Raw genomic sequence first — 14434 nt, forward strand, 5'->3', positions numbered from 1 at the left:
GGGAGAATTCCTGCTTTAGCTGGTGTTGGTTTGAGCGCTTGACCCACTTTGTATTTAATCTGCTTCAGTGCCGTTCCCCCCTGCTTATAGCGTGAGGTATGGAATGCTGCAGGAGTGTTCAACAAACATCTTTGCCTTCTTAGTTGCTAGAAGTGAAACGGCTTCTAATTCAGTTACTCCAGCCGCTTTCAGGTTGTGTCCCTTGGGCTTGGGCTGGGATGCCCTGAGGTCCTGAGCAGGGATGTTGAGGGTGTTTGGGACACCCCGAACCTGCCGGGAGGGTGCACGGGGAAATTATTCATCCCTCAACTGTCCTTTAAGAAGCCTTTTAGAATTAACTCTCTAAATAAAAAGAACAGAGAGGAAATACATTTTCTTTATTGCATGTGCCTGTGTGTGCCTTGTGTTTTCTTTTCAGTAGTGTCTGAGATATTTGCTGAAAAACTATCCAGGAAAGGCGGAGTCATGCTAGTTTGCTCTTCCTGACAGCTTTTTGTGCTTATACGGATGGGTTATTGTAAACGGAAGAGCACCCCTCTTACGCTTTCAAAAAGGAAGAAAAAAGAACCTCTGGGCCTCATCCATCCGCTATTAGAGTTTTGAAGTTTTGTTTTTCCACTTTAACAAAATTTATGGTTGTATCTAAGAGCATGTTGTGGTGGAGCTTGTCTTGCTGATCCTGGTGTGATTTGACAGGTGCTCAGAAGCACACACCCTCAGTGGTTTGTGTCAGCAGCTTGCAACTTTGAGTTAATTGAATACTCTGCAGCGATTTGATTCTAGCGTAGGTGATAGTGAGGAATGAGCAGAAATAGTCTTTGATCTTTTTTCTCTTATCCAGATGGCCGAGTTGTGTTTCTTTGGTGCTCCCATCCAGAAAAGTATTGCTAAGAGAATGTAGCTCCTGTGTATCTTTGCCAACAAAATTATGGGATCTCTTTGAAACTTTCTTTGAGACTTCACAAGTATTTAGTATTTTCTGTTTGCCAGTGCAAGCACTGAAAATGTTCATACAATGGCAGTTTCCTTAGGAATGGTGAAGAATCAGTGCAAGCACTTTCTGTGTTGGTATCTCTTTAGATAGCAGAGGGTTGAATATATTTTTTCTTCCAATTCTTCTAAATGAATGACTTTGCATGACTGTGCGGTGAGGTTGTGGGGTGGTGTGCATATTCCAAACTATACTGGTATTGTTTAATTGCTACAGTTGGCATTGAAATGAGCTGGAAATGCCAAAGAGCAGTTTGTTTGAAGAATGTGAGCTTGAAGCTCTCATGTAATTTTTTTGAGATGTCACTAGTTTTCACTTTGCACTTTCTCCACCTCGATGAAGGTCTTAAAATACAGCTGGCTGCCATCTGAGTGCACTTGTCATGGCAGGTAGGCTTTTTGGAAAGCCAGTTGCCTCAGTCAGTTTGACTTTCTCCATGATTTAATGTAGTGATGTAGGTCATTTAGGACTGATTTCTCTCTATTAGTCTGTTCAAACTAGAGCTTCTCTAATCTTTCCCAGAAAATCTGAGAAATGTCCAAATATGTTTTGCCCAGACTGATGTTATCTGTGATTCTGATGCTGGGGAAAGTGTGTTTTTCATTTTGGTGACTTGTAGTGAACCTGGTAAGATTTACTACAGATCCAAAAACTACTCCCAAACTGGTTCAGCTGCATTTTGGCACTCTTCCTCTCTACCAGCCTTCCCATATGAAAATAAACTCTTTGGCAGTCCACCACTTACAGAAACAGATGCTGTGCTATGTAGACATTTAAAGGGTTGGGTGCAGGAGAGCTTCCACTGACGAGGTGCTTCTATTGATGGTATGACTTTTGAGGAGAGGTTGGGAGGTAGAGGCTACTTGTGTCTAGTATTTTCCTTCTTAAAATGTTAGGTCAGGTTTTCATTTTTTTTTTTGTGTATGCCTACTAGTGTTTGAAAAATTGTACCAGGAAAAAGTCTGACCTCTAGAAAAAAAGGAAAACCATGCTAAAACCCCCGAGATGGCTTCCACTAAGTTTTCTCTTGATGGAAGGAAGAAGTCTGGGTGTCCTGTATGCAGACATTCCCTTCCCCCGTGAGATACATGTGTTCGTCTCATTTCATAGTTGTCCTTTGGAGATAAATGGCGATTGATTAACTGTTCTTTCTGATTATTAATGTTTTGAGAGAGAAAGCTTGCCGGTTAGCTGTTGCTAGCGCTTCCAATCAAAATGCTTTCTGAATAGTGCTTTAATTTTTGTTTGGCATTACAGGTGCCAGTGAAAGTGTGGGAAAGCATATGCTTGAAGCATGCAACAACAACCTGGAGATGGCTGTCACCATGTTTCTCGATGGTGGAGGCATAGCAGAGGAGCCTAGCACCAGTTCTGCAGGAGTGTCTGCTGTTCGACCGCACACTGAGTATGTACCTACTGAACGTGTCAGTACGAATGAGTAGTCTGTCTTAAAAACTGAATAGGGTAAGGCAGAACAAATAAAACAACTGTCACTTCTAACCTGCTGTCAACTCACTGTAATACTTGCTTCTTTTATGATCTTGTTAAATTGATTGCTCTGGTATCATTCTGGGTAAATAAGTTCTTAGCACTTAAGTTGGTATGTAGACTAATGTAAGTTAGTCTCTCCTGCACGTGCTTCAGGAGTTTTCTGTAGCTTATGCATACTGTTTTTTGCAAACAGAGCTCAAGACATTAAAGTAGGGATCCCACAGTAAGAGATTCTTCCTTTTAAATTGCTCCAGCAACCTTACTTAAAGTTAATTTGGCCGTTAGAGAGTTCTGTTGTTTTTTTCTTATAAATGTAGTGACCTTAGTCCAATTGGTAAGGGTTTTGTTGTGTTAAGTGTAACCAGATTTGTCACTGGGAAGGCTAGATTTGTGTACACTAGTATGCAAAGGAATAAACAGCTACAAAATCTGCATCAGTGGCTCACACATCAGATGCCAATAAAAGAAAGAGTTGTTCCACTTGAGCGTAGCAGAGAGTCTTTCAGTGCTGCCTGTTCATGTGTCTGCTTGTGATAAATGGGACATTTGGAGTGGAAGCTAATTGGTATAAGTCAGTTTCATTACATGTTCTGAGTTAAACCTAGACAGGCTTTCATTTCTATGAAAGGCTTCAGGAAAAAGACAACTAACTTTTAAAGAAAGTTCTTGCCACTTATACTTTTGAAGCACATGTATAAATGTAAACAACTGTTTTAGTACTACCCTTTATAGTTGATATCAAGTGCCTTCCTGCTCAAACCTTTGACAGGTAATGAAGTTAGCACTCTCTCTCTATAGGTGTTAGAGTTCTTATTTCTAGGCAACTTCTGGCACATCAGTGACTTGACTTTAAGATTCCAGTTTTTATTGGAATACTTCTTTTTTGATAGTTGACACCCTCCAGGTGCTGGTCAGCTCAGTGTTATTCTAGGAAGAGAGAACAATAAATATGCAAATGCAAAATGGAGAATAACTAGCTTCACAACAGCAGTCAAAGATGTGGAGGTTAATAGCAAGGTTAGTGCCTCTTGCTGACATTATGAATTAATTTTTAAAACCTGCAGGGCCAAGAGCCACAAACTTTACAGCTTCAAAGTATCTGAGGGGAGAGGGCACTTCAGGAGTAGTTCATAGGCAGGATAGAGCAATGGATTTCCTTGGGTGAGGCCATGCTCTTCTTTGCATAGATCCATGGGCCGGGTGACCACACCACGTAAGTGATGCTGTTTCAGAGCCCTTGTGATTTCCTTTCCTTTCCTCTCCTCTCCTAGTCATAATTTCAGATAATCTAGCAGTCTCTGCAAGCATACCTAAGCTGTTGATATGTGAGGGTGCCCAGCTATGTAAGCAAAGAATTGCTTTAGAAATGGGGGGAAATGGCCATTTTGGCGGTCTTGTTTTCCTTCCTCTGGAGAAGAGAGGGCTGTGAGTTTCAGGCGGAAGCAAAAAGTCTTCCAACAGAAGAAAGCTTGTTATAAAGAAGATAATATTTTTTCCCTCTATGTAGATAGTCAGGGGAGGTGGCAAGCAGATTAATTAGTACCCTTTGCTAAGTTTCAAGAAACTTTTACAAGTTTTAAGACAGTTACTAAAGAAGAAAAAAAATGTTTGAATAGTAGATTGACAAAGCCTGGGATCTGGTCACCCGGGGGTCTGTATAAACTTCTGTCGAGACTTAGAACAGTCATCTATGCCAGATCTCAATGCAGAGTGTACTAAGTCCTACTTCAGTGTCCTGAGTGGGAATGGGTGGTCTCTTGCGGTTCCTGTTGACCTCAAATCTCTTGAGTCTGTGCAACAGTACAGCAGCATCCTTAGCTGGTTCAAGTTCCAGGAACCTTTGGAACAGAATGGGATGTGGTTTGTATAGGACTTCGAATATTATAATCTTTTTTTTTTTTTTCCTTCTCCTTTGATAGGGATGAAGTACGAGCTCCAATTCCTCAAAAACAAGAAATTTTAGTAGAGCCTGAGCCCTTGTTTGGAGGTAGGCTTATGTTCTTATTTTATGGGGTTTTTTGTTTTGTTTTCTTTACCTTGTGATGAGCTGAGTGACAAAAGAAAACCAGAACTTGCTGAATATGAAGAAAGCATTGTATGTATGTTTATCGGTTCTTGTTTGTTTTTGTTTGGGTTGGTTTTTTTTTTTTTTCTGCTGCAACTCCACTGCCTTGTAACATGATTGCATACTTGGAAATACACAAGTGTTATTGAAGACCTCGCACATGAGAGATTCTGCATTCCCAGTGGTACCAATTTGCCAACTCCAGTTCCACGAGACTTTGTGAGGCAACAGCCAATTAGCTATGACAAGTGTACGTCTGCGTTCTGGGGGTTCAGAACCATCTGATACTGCAGGGAAAGTGTTCAAGGTGGCGGGATAAAAGGTTGAGCTTTGACTGACAAATGAAAATGAAGAGGACAAATGCGTGCTTCTCAGGCAGATGATAGAAAGAAGGGCTGAACTGCATGATTACTCATAATTTTCTCCCTTTCTCATTTAGGAGTTTAATCTGCTCTTTAAACTGCACCATGAAGCTAGTATTCTTGTTTGTTTTCTGAAGCTTTTGAAACATTTTTTTGCTCTAAGGAAGCAGGTGATGGAAATGCTGTTTTCTTTTGGGCACTCGCCTAAAACACTGTTTAGTACTCATGTAATACACACAATGTTCTGGATCTCAAAACCTCAATCTCAAACCATCTTTCCTTAGTGGCTCTTCTACAGCAGCACAGAGGTGGAACTTCTGTAGCAGGACTGGATTACCTGGTGCATTATCCTCTCATTTTATATAGTGTCTGTGTCTGTGTGGAGATCTAAGGCTCTCTCTTTTTGTGCTTACTTCCTCTAGCCTTGTGAGGCTCTGTCCTTCTCATGTTGACCAGGCCATTTCTGGCTGGCTGGCTTTTGCCATGTCAAGTGACTTGAGTGTCTTGCCTGTTTTATCGAGGAAAGGCATTCAGGTGCTCATCTTCCAAGTGGTCTCATACCCATAGGAAATGCTCTTTTCTATTGTTTAGTTCCCTTATGCTAGAAAGGAGAAGGAGGCCAAGCTTCAGGTTTACCCTGGAACTGATTTTCCACTGATCCACTTTTTCAACATCAGAGAGGTCTTTAGCCAGGTTGCACAAGCTGTGAGGTGATTCCAGAGGAAGATGCTCTGCTGAAGGCTCTCTGAAGACACTACACCAGCTTATTCTTCTGGCTCGCTTTGTGGCCCAACAGAGTTTTTGACTAAGGTCTGTAGACTTCTATGGGTTCAAGAATCTAAGAAGTGCAGGAGTAAGCTCTGCTGACCCTAGTTCTTGGTCCTGTTCTACTCGCCTGTGACACACTGATCTTAGGTGCACTGTTACTGACTGCCCTACCGAGGTGATCTGTGTGTGCCTTAGCTTTTAGAGGTGAAAGAGGTGTTACTGGAGTTAGAGGCATTATTCACAGGCATGTTCCTTGTTCAGGCTTACTTTCTTTTTCCGTGATATTCTGAATGGGATACACTGATTCTGTCCTTGGTACTCTGTACAAGAAGAATGCAAGGAACAAGAACTGTGTACTGTTCTTTGCCCTTGGTGTGGCACAAGGTGAAAGAAGAAAGATGCTGCATGCACTGTGGGTGGAAAACCAGAAAGGTCTCTAAAATAATATTTTGGAGGTTTGTTTGTTTTGTGACCTGTGTGGGTGTTGTGCTTTCTCACTGTAAATTATTTTTCTTTTTACAAGTTTTTGGTGGGCATACATTGTATTTATATTACTGTTTAATTTGTTTATCATTTATCATGTCTTGTAACAATTAGGCTTGAAAGTTCTATCTTAAAATTGTACTACTTTCTGTGAAAAGTAATGCAGATAAATTGTTGGACTAAGTTTCAGCAGGCAGTTTTGTTTTGCATCTGAAGTACAGTGGTTGTGCTGTACCGTAGGACTTCAGTGGCACTTTTAGGCACTATTCCAGTTATCTGCCTGGGCCACTGTCTCTGCCCAGCTGTACATGATCTGTTTTGAAGGTTTCCTTGCAGACAGTGACACGGCATGCAGCAGGAGAGCTTGACTGTTGCCATTCCAGACAAGAAGTTGGGATAGGATCTGGATAAGAGATTAGAAATGCATTGTGGGGAAAAAAAAAAGTGTGTTTCCTAATAAAGAAAATATTCTCCCACAGGGTTTAATCTTTTAAAGTTTTTAATCTGTTTGAAAGCCTTTTGTAAAAATCTTGACTGGAATTGTGGTAAGTTGATGCTGTGACAGCACTTCCTCTACATGCTGATGCGCCTGGGCGAGCCCATCAGGAAGGGCTAACATTAAACTTTGGTGTATTGTTGATATATGTTTTACTTCTGGGTATGTTTTACTGGAGGGAGGATGTGTTAGGAAATGGATCTTACAGATTACCTATTGCCATTCTCCCATTCTTCTCCAGCCCTTCCTAATGACCTTGCTCCCACGTCATTCATGCTTTGGGTTGCTATTCCGTTGTCCCACACATGTGATGGAAAGTACTAACATGTAATTATTTTGATAGCATACTTTTGGAATAATTATTGAAAGACTTTTTTTTTTTTTTCCCCTAAGCTCCCAAAAGACGCAGACCTGCGCGCTCAATATTTGATGGCTTTCGGGATTTTCAAACAGAAACCAGTAAGTGTCTATGGATCAGTAAGCTAGAAGTTCTACTTTTTTAAATGCAAGTAAGGTTGAAAAATAGATTTCCTTGTAGTCTATGACAGTTTTTAGTTGTTGACTGTTTTTTAAATTGCCTACTGTACAGCAGAAGAGGGCTTTTAATAACATTATTAGCCTGTTCGTTTTTGTAGTGTCAGTACCTTTTTCTCGCATGTCTCTTCCACGTTTGTGGTACAGTGAAGGTTGTTAGTTTGTTGTTCTGGGGTGGCTGAAGGGAAAGTACTGAGTACAGGACATAGGAAGCAGGGAGTGAAGATGCTGGTCTAAACACTTGCCTGTGTTACATAAGTAAAATCTGCAAACAGATTATATTCTGTCTGCTTTCGTATGACAGATATTTTCTTGATAACTCTCAAAAAAAACCCCATTTTTCTACTCTAGAGGAGTTGGAAAGGGGGAGAATCTGACACCCACACAGGAATTAAGTTAATCCACTGAAGTTTTCTTGGCTAGCCAGTGGTCATGCTGGCACTTGAATTAGATTTGAGTAGGGCTGAGGCTTCTTCCGTGGCTGCACACAAGGATGTCATGAATTTAATTGCTGTTTATCGCTGTCTATCTGTTCATATGCAGAATCTCTAAGTGACAAAGCGGTGCCTGTTATTTAAGCCATTAAGATTTATAGAATAGGATTCTTTGGCAACAGAACACCAGATATTTCACAGCTGAGTTCGAGCTGTTGCGCGGTTATCGCTGATGTTGCTGCAGTGTTTAGGAGGTCTAACCGTGGACCACGTTCCCATGTAGTTAGATGCTGCTGGATGCTGAACTGAAAATAAGCATTCATAATTACTTTATTTCCCCTGACAGGTTTTATCAGGGTTTTCCAGTAATACTGAACTTGTCAAGTACTAAAGTCACTGGCAGCTGTGTAAATTAAAATACACCATTTACAGAGCCATCATACCCTTACATTTTTTCTCAACACCTCCACTGTGTTATAAGACATTTGGAGATGCACAATATGTAAAACTGTTGTGAGGGTTTACGATGAAACTTTATCATGCTTTTTGGTAAAACTTTATAGATTAATATCACTGTCTGGCTATCTGAAAATGGCCGTGAAAGTCAGGATTATTTCCTGGCTCCTAGGCCTGCTCCACAGGGATGCTTTTTTCGTTGTGGCGATCCAATGTCTGCTCGAAAATGGTTTGTGCACTGTGGGCTGTTGACAGCTCCTTTCACTACTGGAAAGTTTTTGGTTGTGGGATAGTTATTCCCATTTCAACTGACTTGGTTCTATAAAATAAGTTCCATCACTGCATTTTTAGGTAAGCAATTGCTGTGATTTCCCTTTATTGTATATGATCATGTGTATGTAGGAAATATGTTCTGTATTATTTTGAATTGAAACCACTAAAAAAAAGCTGTTCCAAGTGTGGTACTTGGCGATAAACAAGTCTGAAAACCCATTCACTTGAGAGGGACAGTGGTATCCCGAGTTGATTTATGTTTAATATAAACATCCAAAGATGTTTGTCCCTGTAAGCTAAGGCTGGATTTTTATTTTCTGTGGGATTGCCTTACAGTCAAGAAATAGAAACACTAGAATAGAACTGTTCCAAGTAAAAGTTATGATGCTACAATCCAGCTTGAGAAAGCTGGGCAAGCAGGGTTCTTACCTTAGGTAGCAGCTAATCTTGTTAGATGTGGTCTAACCTTGTGACTCTGGTGCCAACTTTTGTGTACGGGTGTATAGCTGATGATAAATCCATCTTGGGAGTATTTTGTCTAACTCAGCTTCCTTTCCTCTTGGGGCTGTGCAGTTCGACAGGAACAGGAGCTACGAAATGGAGGGGCAGTAGATAAGAAACTCACTACTCTAGCAGACCTCTTCAGGCCTCCCATTGATCTGATGCACAAAGGCAGCTTTGAAACGGTAAGTTTGAAATTTTGGTGCAGTTTGGAAGCCTTGTTAAGCTGTGTGTACAGATCCATTTATCAGATGATCATAAAGTTACAAAGGACCACAGAGGGATAAAAATTTGATGGACTGCATATGGAAATGTTGAGGACTTAACGATGATAGACCACATTGTTTATGTTTCAATGTCAGTGTGGCAAATCACACTTGGTGAAAGACTTTAGTGCACAAAGGAGGCTGGTCCAAATGGAATCATTGCATCCCTTGGGGTATCTCTGTATAGCACGATACAGAAAAAGCTGAAGTAAGATTGCTTTTGATAGGTGAGCAAGTACTTCCCAAGGGGCTGTATAGTTTGCAGCACAGCCCTGCTAAGAAGCTCAGGTGGAGTTATGTTAACACGGCTAAGCAGTTTCTGACACCTGAGTTAATTTGAGTGTGGCTTTATCATGAAGGCACGACTTTAGTAGAGGTCTTGCTCTTCTATAAAATCACAGCAGTTGTCTTTTGCATCTGGTGGTGATGGAAAAAGTATCCAAGAGATGGTCTGCCTGAGAAGGGGACTGTTAGCTTTAAATAATTTCAGGTGTCACCTTTTCTGTCCGTGTAGGCATGTGTGGATCTAGCCATATGTTGTTATGATGTGGATCAGTGACTTAACTAATGATTAGAGAATATGCAAGTTGGTATGTATTTTTATTTTTTGAGTCCATAAGTTCTAGATATTCTTCAGAAGTTGCAGTTGCTACTGAACTGCCACCTGGTCATCTTTAAGCAGCTGAGATTTATTATTATTATTATTATTATTAAAATATTTTGTGAGAATGCAAGCTAATGATGAAATGGTGCAATACAGATGCTGCAAACAGTTCTGGAACACTGGCTCTGTGAGCTGAACAAAAGTATTATTTCCTTTCTTTTCACATTTGCCTCTGTGGCAATGCATAAATACTGGAGCACTGCTGGAGAATTTTTGGAGAAACATTTCGTGCCTTTACTGAGTCTCCAGCTCTCATCCTGTTGGCCTCACCTCTCTTTTTATGCTTCCCAAATCACCAGGGATCAGCTGGCTTGTCACTAATTCCTGTGTTCTGACAATGCCCTCCGTACATTTAATCTTCTAACGAAATTCCAGGTTGGAAAGGATGAATAGCTGGGTCTGTCTCAGCAAGTCGCTTGGTGCAGAAGAAGCAGATGAGCAGACTGAAGTAGTTGGTGCTGAGGCGTCCCCTGCCTTGTGATATGTGGTTTAGGGTTTACTTCAAATAAAATAGTGTCAGATCCTCCAGCTGATGATACCTATGGGGCCTGTGGTTCAGAGCTGTTTGTGAACCAAGCTAATGCATCGTGAAAGGCAACAGTAAAGGGAATTCCCGTGAAAACAGCCAGTGCTGCTCCAGACTGGAACATGTACAGTCAGCGAGTGCCTTCGGACCTCTGCTGTGGAATTTGAGATGTGTGCTTGCTGAAAACACGTCTTTCTTCGTGCCTTGCTGAAAACATATCAGGACTTCAGCAATGTTGATTGTGGCATCTGCTGCAGTCAAAAGTAGTTCCAGAGGATGAAGTAACTGATTGATATATTTGATTGTCCTAAAGTCTCTGCATTCTTATTCAGTCTTGGAAAACAAACAAACAAAAACAAACCCCAAAAACCCCAACAATGAACCAAGAATGGGGGGTGGGAGTGGTTTGTATCCACCTTGTCCTGTTCTTTGCGGCAACTCACAGACGTGTACACTTTCTGGTATCGGTATTCACCTGTTTGTGTTCTGGTACAGTTCCGTGTCCCATGGGACACCCTTAATTTCAAACTGATGGTCCGCAACTTCATTGCAATAAAAATCTTCAGCTTCTCAATTTGTTTGGCCGTTATCCCTTCCATTTTACCTTTTATGACTGTAGACTGCTGTACTGCTTGAGCCTGGAGCCTCCTGTGAATCCAGTGACCAGAGTCTCCCAAAATTCATCTCTAGCAAGCTGCTGTTAGCTTCTTCCTTCTCTGCATGCTTAGATAAATATATATAAACTATATCATAAATCAGAGATGTTTATCACATTCCAAAGTACCAAAGACTAAATACTGTCATTTTGATGCTCTTGTAGTTTAGTGTTAATCTAAGAGGGATTTTCTTGTTGTTATTGCTGTGTGGTGTATCCTAACCTCTGGAGGGGTGCGCAATAACATTCTGCCACTATTGTGCTCTGTACATTTATCATGAAATCATTTAGGATTTATGACTTTACTCCAATTTAGCAAGAGTGGTGGCATCTGGTCTTACTCAGGTTTTCATGTATCTTTCTTGCTTATCTTTTGTTTCTCCTCTTTGGGTACTCTGAGGTTGATTTTGATAGTAAGTAGATTTAGTTATCTTTGGTTTTCCCCAAGAAACCAATTTTTCTTCAATTACAAAGAAACTTTATTACCAGTAAGGTGCAAAAAGTTACCATGTAATTTTAACTGGCTTTTAAGACTAGGTGAGAACTTTCCTTGAAGAGAAATTATCAAGTGTTGAGTGACATGATTTTTTTCTTTTTAACTTGCAATCTGTGAAAAAGCAATGGCCTTCACCTGTGGAACAGCTTGTGATCACTATACTTGTAAAGTTAAGTGTGCAGTCAACTTAATTACACCATAGAAATGTGGTGAAAAAGTCTGGATCCAGAAAATCTGTAAAAGACTCTATTTTAATCCTGCAGGCCTTTTGAACATGGTGGCTGAGCCGCTAGTTACCTAGTGGCTGGGGGAACGGGGCTATATAAACCAGAGGCAAACGAATGATGCGCCAGTGAGATGTTAACCTGAACTGCCTTTTTTTTCCTACTAGAAAATTTCAGAGAAACTTTCAGAGTTTAAATACATAGTGTCATTAAGAAGTCTGTGTTCGAGGAGCGTTGCATGGTTATGTGATTAGGCTGTTAAGAGTCAGCTAACATTGCACAAGGGATTTTTAACTGTCATTTCCTTACTGCAATATTGAGCTTTAAGCTTCAGAGTTCTCTGCTTAATGTGGAATCTGCTAGGAATAAATCACTAGAGTATAATAAACACAAAGCATGTATTTTATTTAAAGAACAGCATGGTTTTGTTCTAATGACTGCTTTCAAGAATTGCAGGTGTTCACCTGTTCATGCAGATGATGTGAGATGGTTTAATTTGTGGGGGCACACATCAAATGACCCAGTTTACGCTTCTTGTTTAGGGAGGAGAAAGTTCTGATGCCTGCAGTTCTGTGCTTAACACCCATTAGGATTTCAGCACTTCTGTGAAGTGTCCGTGAATGTTGCAGCTTCAAGTCTGTCTATATGAAATTTCCTCATTTTACAAGTTAACCCTTTTCTGTCTGCTCCCTGCTTTACAGCTGATATTTTTTTCTTTTCTTTGTATGTAGCAAGCAGCAATAGTTTGGAAGCTGATCTAGAGTTGTACTCAGGCGGTGTTTCTAGACTGGCCGTTTGCCGGAGCACAGCCTGCACCTTTGGCACAGGAATGGCTGGTTGATGAAGGGTGTACACCCTGGCCTGCGCTGGCCCCCGCAAGAAGTGTAAATCTAGCACAGACAGGGTATTTCTCATTAGATTATCTCGTGCTCTAACTTTGTCACCTGTTATCTGCCAAACTGAATCATGCTTGATTAGCAGATGTCTAGAAGGTCACAAGATGCTGGCTCTGCTGCTTCCTTGTTTCTCTCCGCTGACATAAAGGAGCAGTTCATTTCAACAAAGCTGAGCAAGGAAGAGCCACCACAAAATTTTATAAACTGTACGTGGTTCAGAAAAGTCAAATGAGAGGAAAGCATGCTATTTTTAGTAATGCAAGAGCTAGAGGTTATCCTGTGAGATCCAGTACTGCGTGTAAAACATGTAAAACAAGACTTCTTGGCTAACCAGATTGCTGGTCTGTTGCTCTGTGTTGTCATAGCGATAAAAAATATGAATGGGTAGAAAAGGGAAAGGTAAACTTAAGGCAGATTGGTTTTGGTTTGGTTTTTACATCTGGCCTGTTGTGTCTGAAATCCACTAGCTATGTCTCTGACAGTTCTTACTCTGCTGGTTGCTGACAGCTTGAACAGAGAGGCTTGCAGGGAGTGGTTGTTCTGTACTTCCCCTGTCTGTTGCTCTCTAAGTGCCTGGTGCTGGCCTTTATACCTTGAAGGAGGAGGAGAAATGGGGGGCAGCTGATGCTTGAACTAAAGCCATCAGACATTGCTTTTGAGATATGCAAGCCACCTCTTAAGCCTTCCCTTGTTCATTGTGTCACTTGGCAAAATGACCCACCAATAAAATCTCCAAACCCACAGTGTTTCTTCCCCCTACACTCTTCTCATTCCACCCACCTCTGCCCCCCCCCCAGGGGAAAAAAAAAACCACAACAACAAACAGTAGCTGTGCAAGAGCAAAGTTGTGTGTGTGTGAGATGGTGGCAATTCAATAGTGTCCTTTTAAATGTTAAATGAGAAGCCTGTTGTTTTAAGGAGGAAGTTAAAAGTAGTTTCAAAAGCTATACCTGCTTTACAGGTGAAAACCCATCTTTGCAAATGTTCTGTATGGAATTTCCTGCTTGCATCCTTTTGAGGACCTTAGCTGGATGGAGGAGAGGTAGAGCCAGCTTTTAATTAATATTGGAAAATATGCAAAGTAAGTGTAGAAGAGTGAGATGCATTTTCCAGCTTTCTAGTTGTATGTTTTAGTTTTTCTTTTAATTCAATTTGGATTGCATTAGAACACAGGACTAGGGCAATCCAGTTGACTCAAATAACATGAGGATTTACGTTCCCTTTAATCTTGGGCAGTACCTCTAGGCCTCATCTTAAACTAATTTCCTAGAATTAGTTCTCAACATCCACAGTTAGCTTAAAACAAATCTTTTAAATAAAAGCATAATGACTATATTTAAGACCCTTACTAGTTACTTAGATGTCACCTGCCCCACTTTTCTCTCCTAGAGGCCAAATACTGGATTCTGACACTGTAATGTTAGCGGTAAGTGGTTAGTGTGAGGTCCCTTGCGAGAGCAGGACTCTTCTACTTTTTTTTTTTTTTTTTTTTTCTTTGAATAGAAGAGAAATTGGCTCTGCCGGTCACTTGGCCATGCAGGTAGATTGTGTAGACTGAGATTCTTCAGTTTGTGAAGCTAAGTGTGTGGAGTTCATGTGTCTGTCTGTCACATATCGGATAGGTTATTTTGATAGACTACTTGAAAGTGCACTGGCTAAAATTAATTTTAAAAGGAAAAACTTTGTTTTGGCTAACAAAATATTGCCCACAACAGCAAAATCTTACATAACATCCTAAATCCTTGAATTGGCTGTTAAATGCATTACCAGCAGGATGGTGAACACACTTATAAATACTTTTTTTTTTTTTTTTTTTAAAGGAGAGGGAGTTCATATGTTAGTTCCAGTCTTTC

The 14434-nt window shown here is 40.7% G+C and overlaps 1 protein-coding gene across 1 annotated transcript in view; it reads left to right on the forward strand.

Moving 5' to 3' along the window:
* Positions 1 to 2235: 2235 nt before the first annotated feature.
* UBXN7 (UBX domain protein 7) overlaps positions 2236 to 14434 on the forward strand; it is a gene marked incomplete at its 5' end in the record, with an annotated part of 21744 nt that continues 9545 nt past the window's right edge. Inside the window, 4 exons of the mRNA XM_010083033.1 lie at positions 2236 to 2396; positions 4402 to 4469; positions 7050 to 7115; positions 8927 to 9039. Of these exons, the coding sequence (XP_010081335.1) occupies positions 2236 to 2396; positions 4402 to 4469; positions 7050 to 7115; positions 8927 to 9039 (408 nt within the window). The remainder of the gene's footprint in view (positions 2397 to 4401; positions 4470 to 7049; positions 7116 to 8926; positions 9040 to 14434) is intronic.

Source organism: Pterocles gutturalis, unplaced genomic scaffold (assembly GCF_000699245.1).
Source record: "Pterocles gutturalis isolate BGI_N339 unplaced genomic scaffold, ASM69924v1 scaffold15550, whole genome shotgun sequence".
In the NCBI taxonomy this organism is placed as follows: domain Eukaryota; kingdom Metazoa; phylum Chordata; class Aves; order Pterocliformes; family Pteroclidae; genus Pterocles; species Pterocles gutturalis.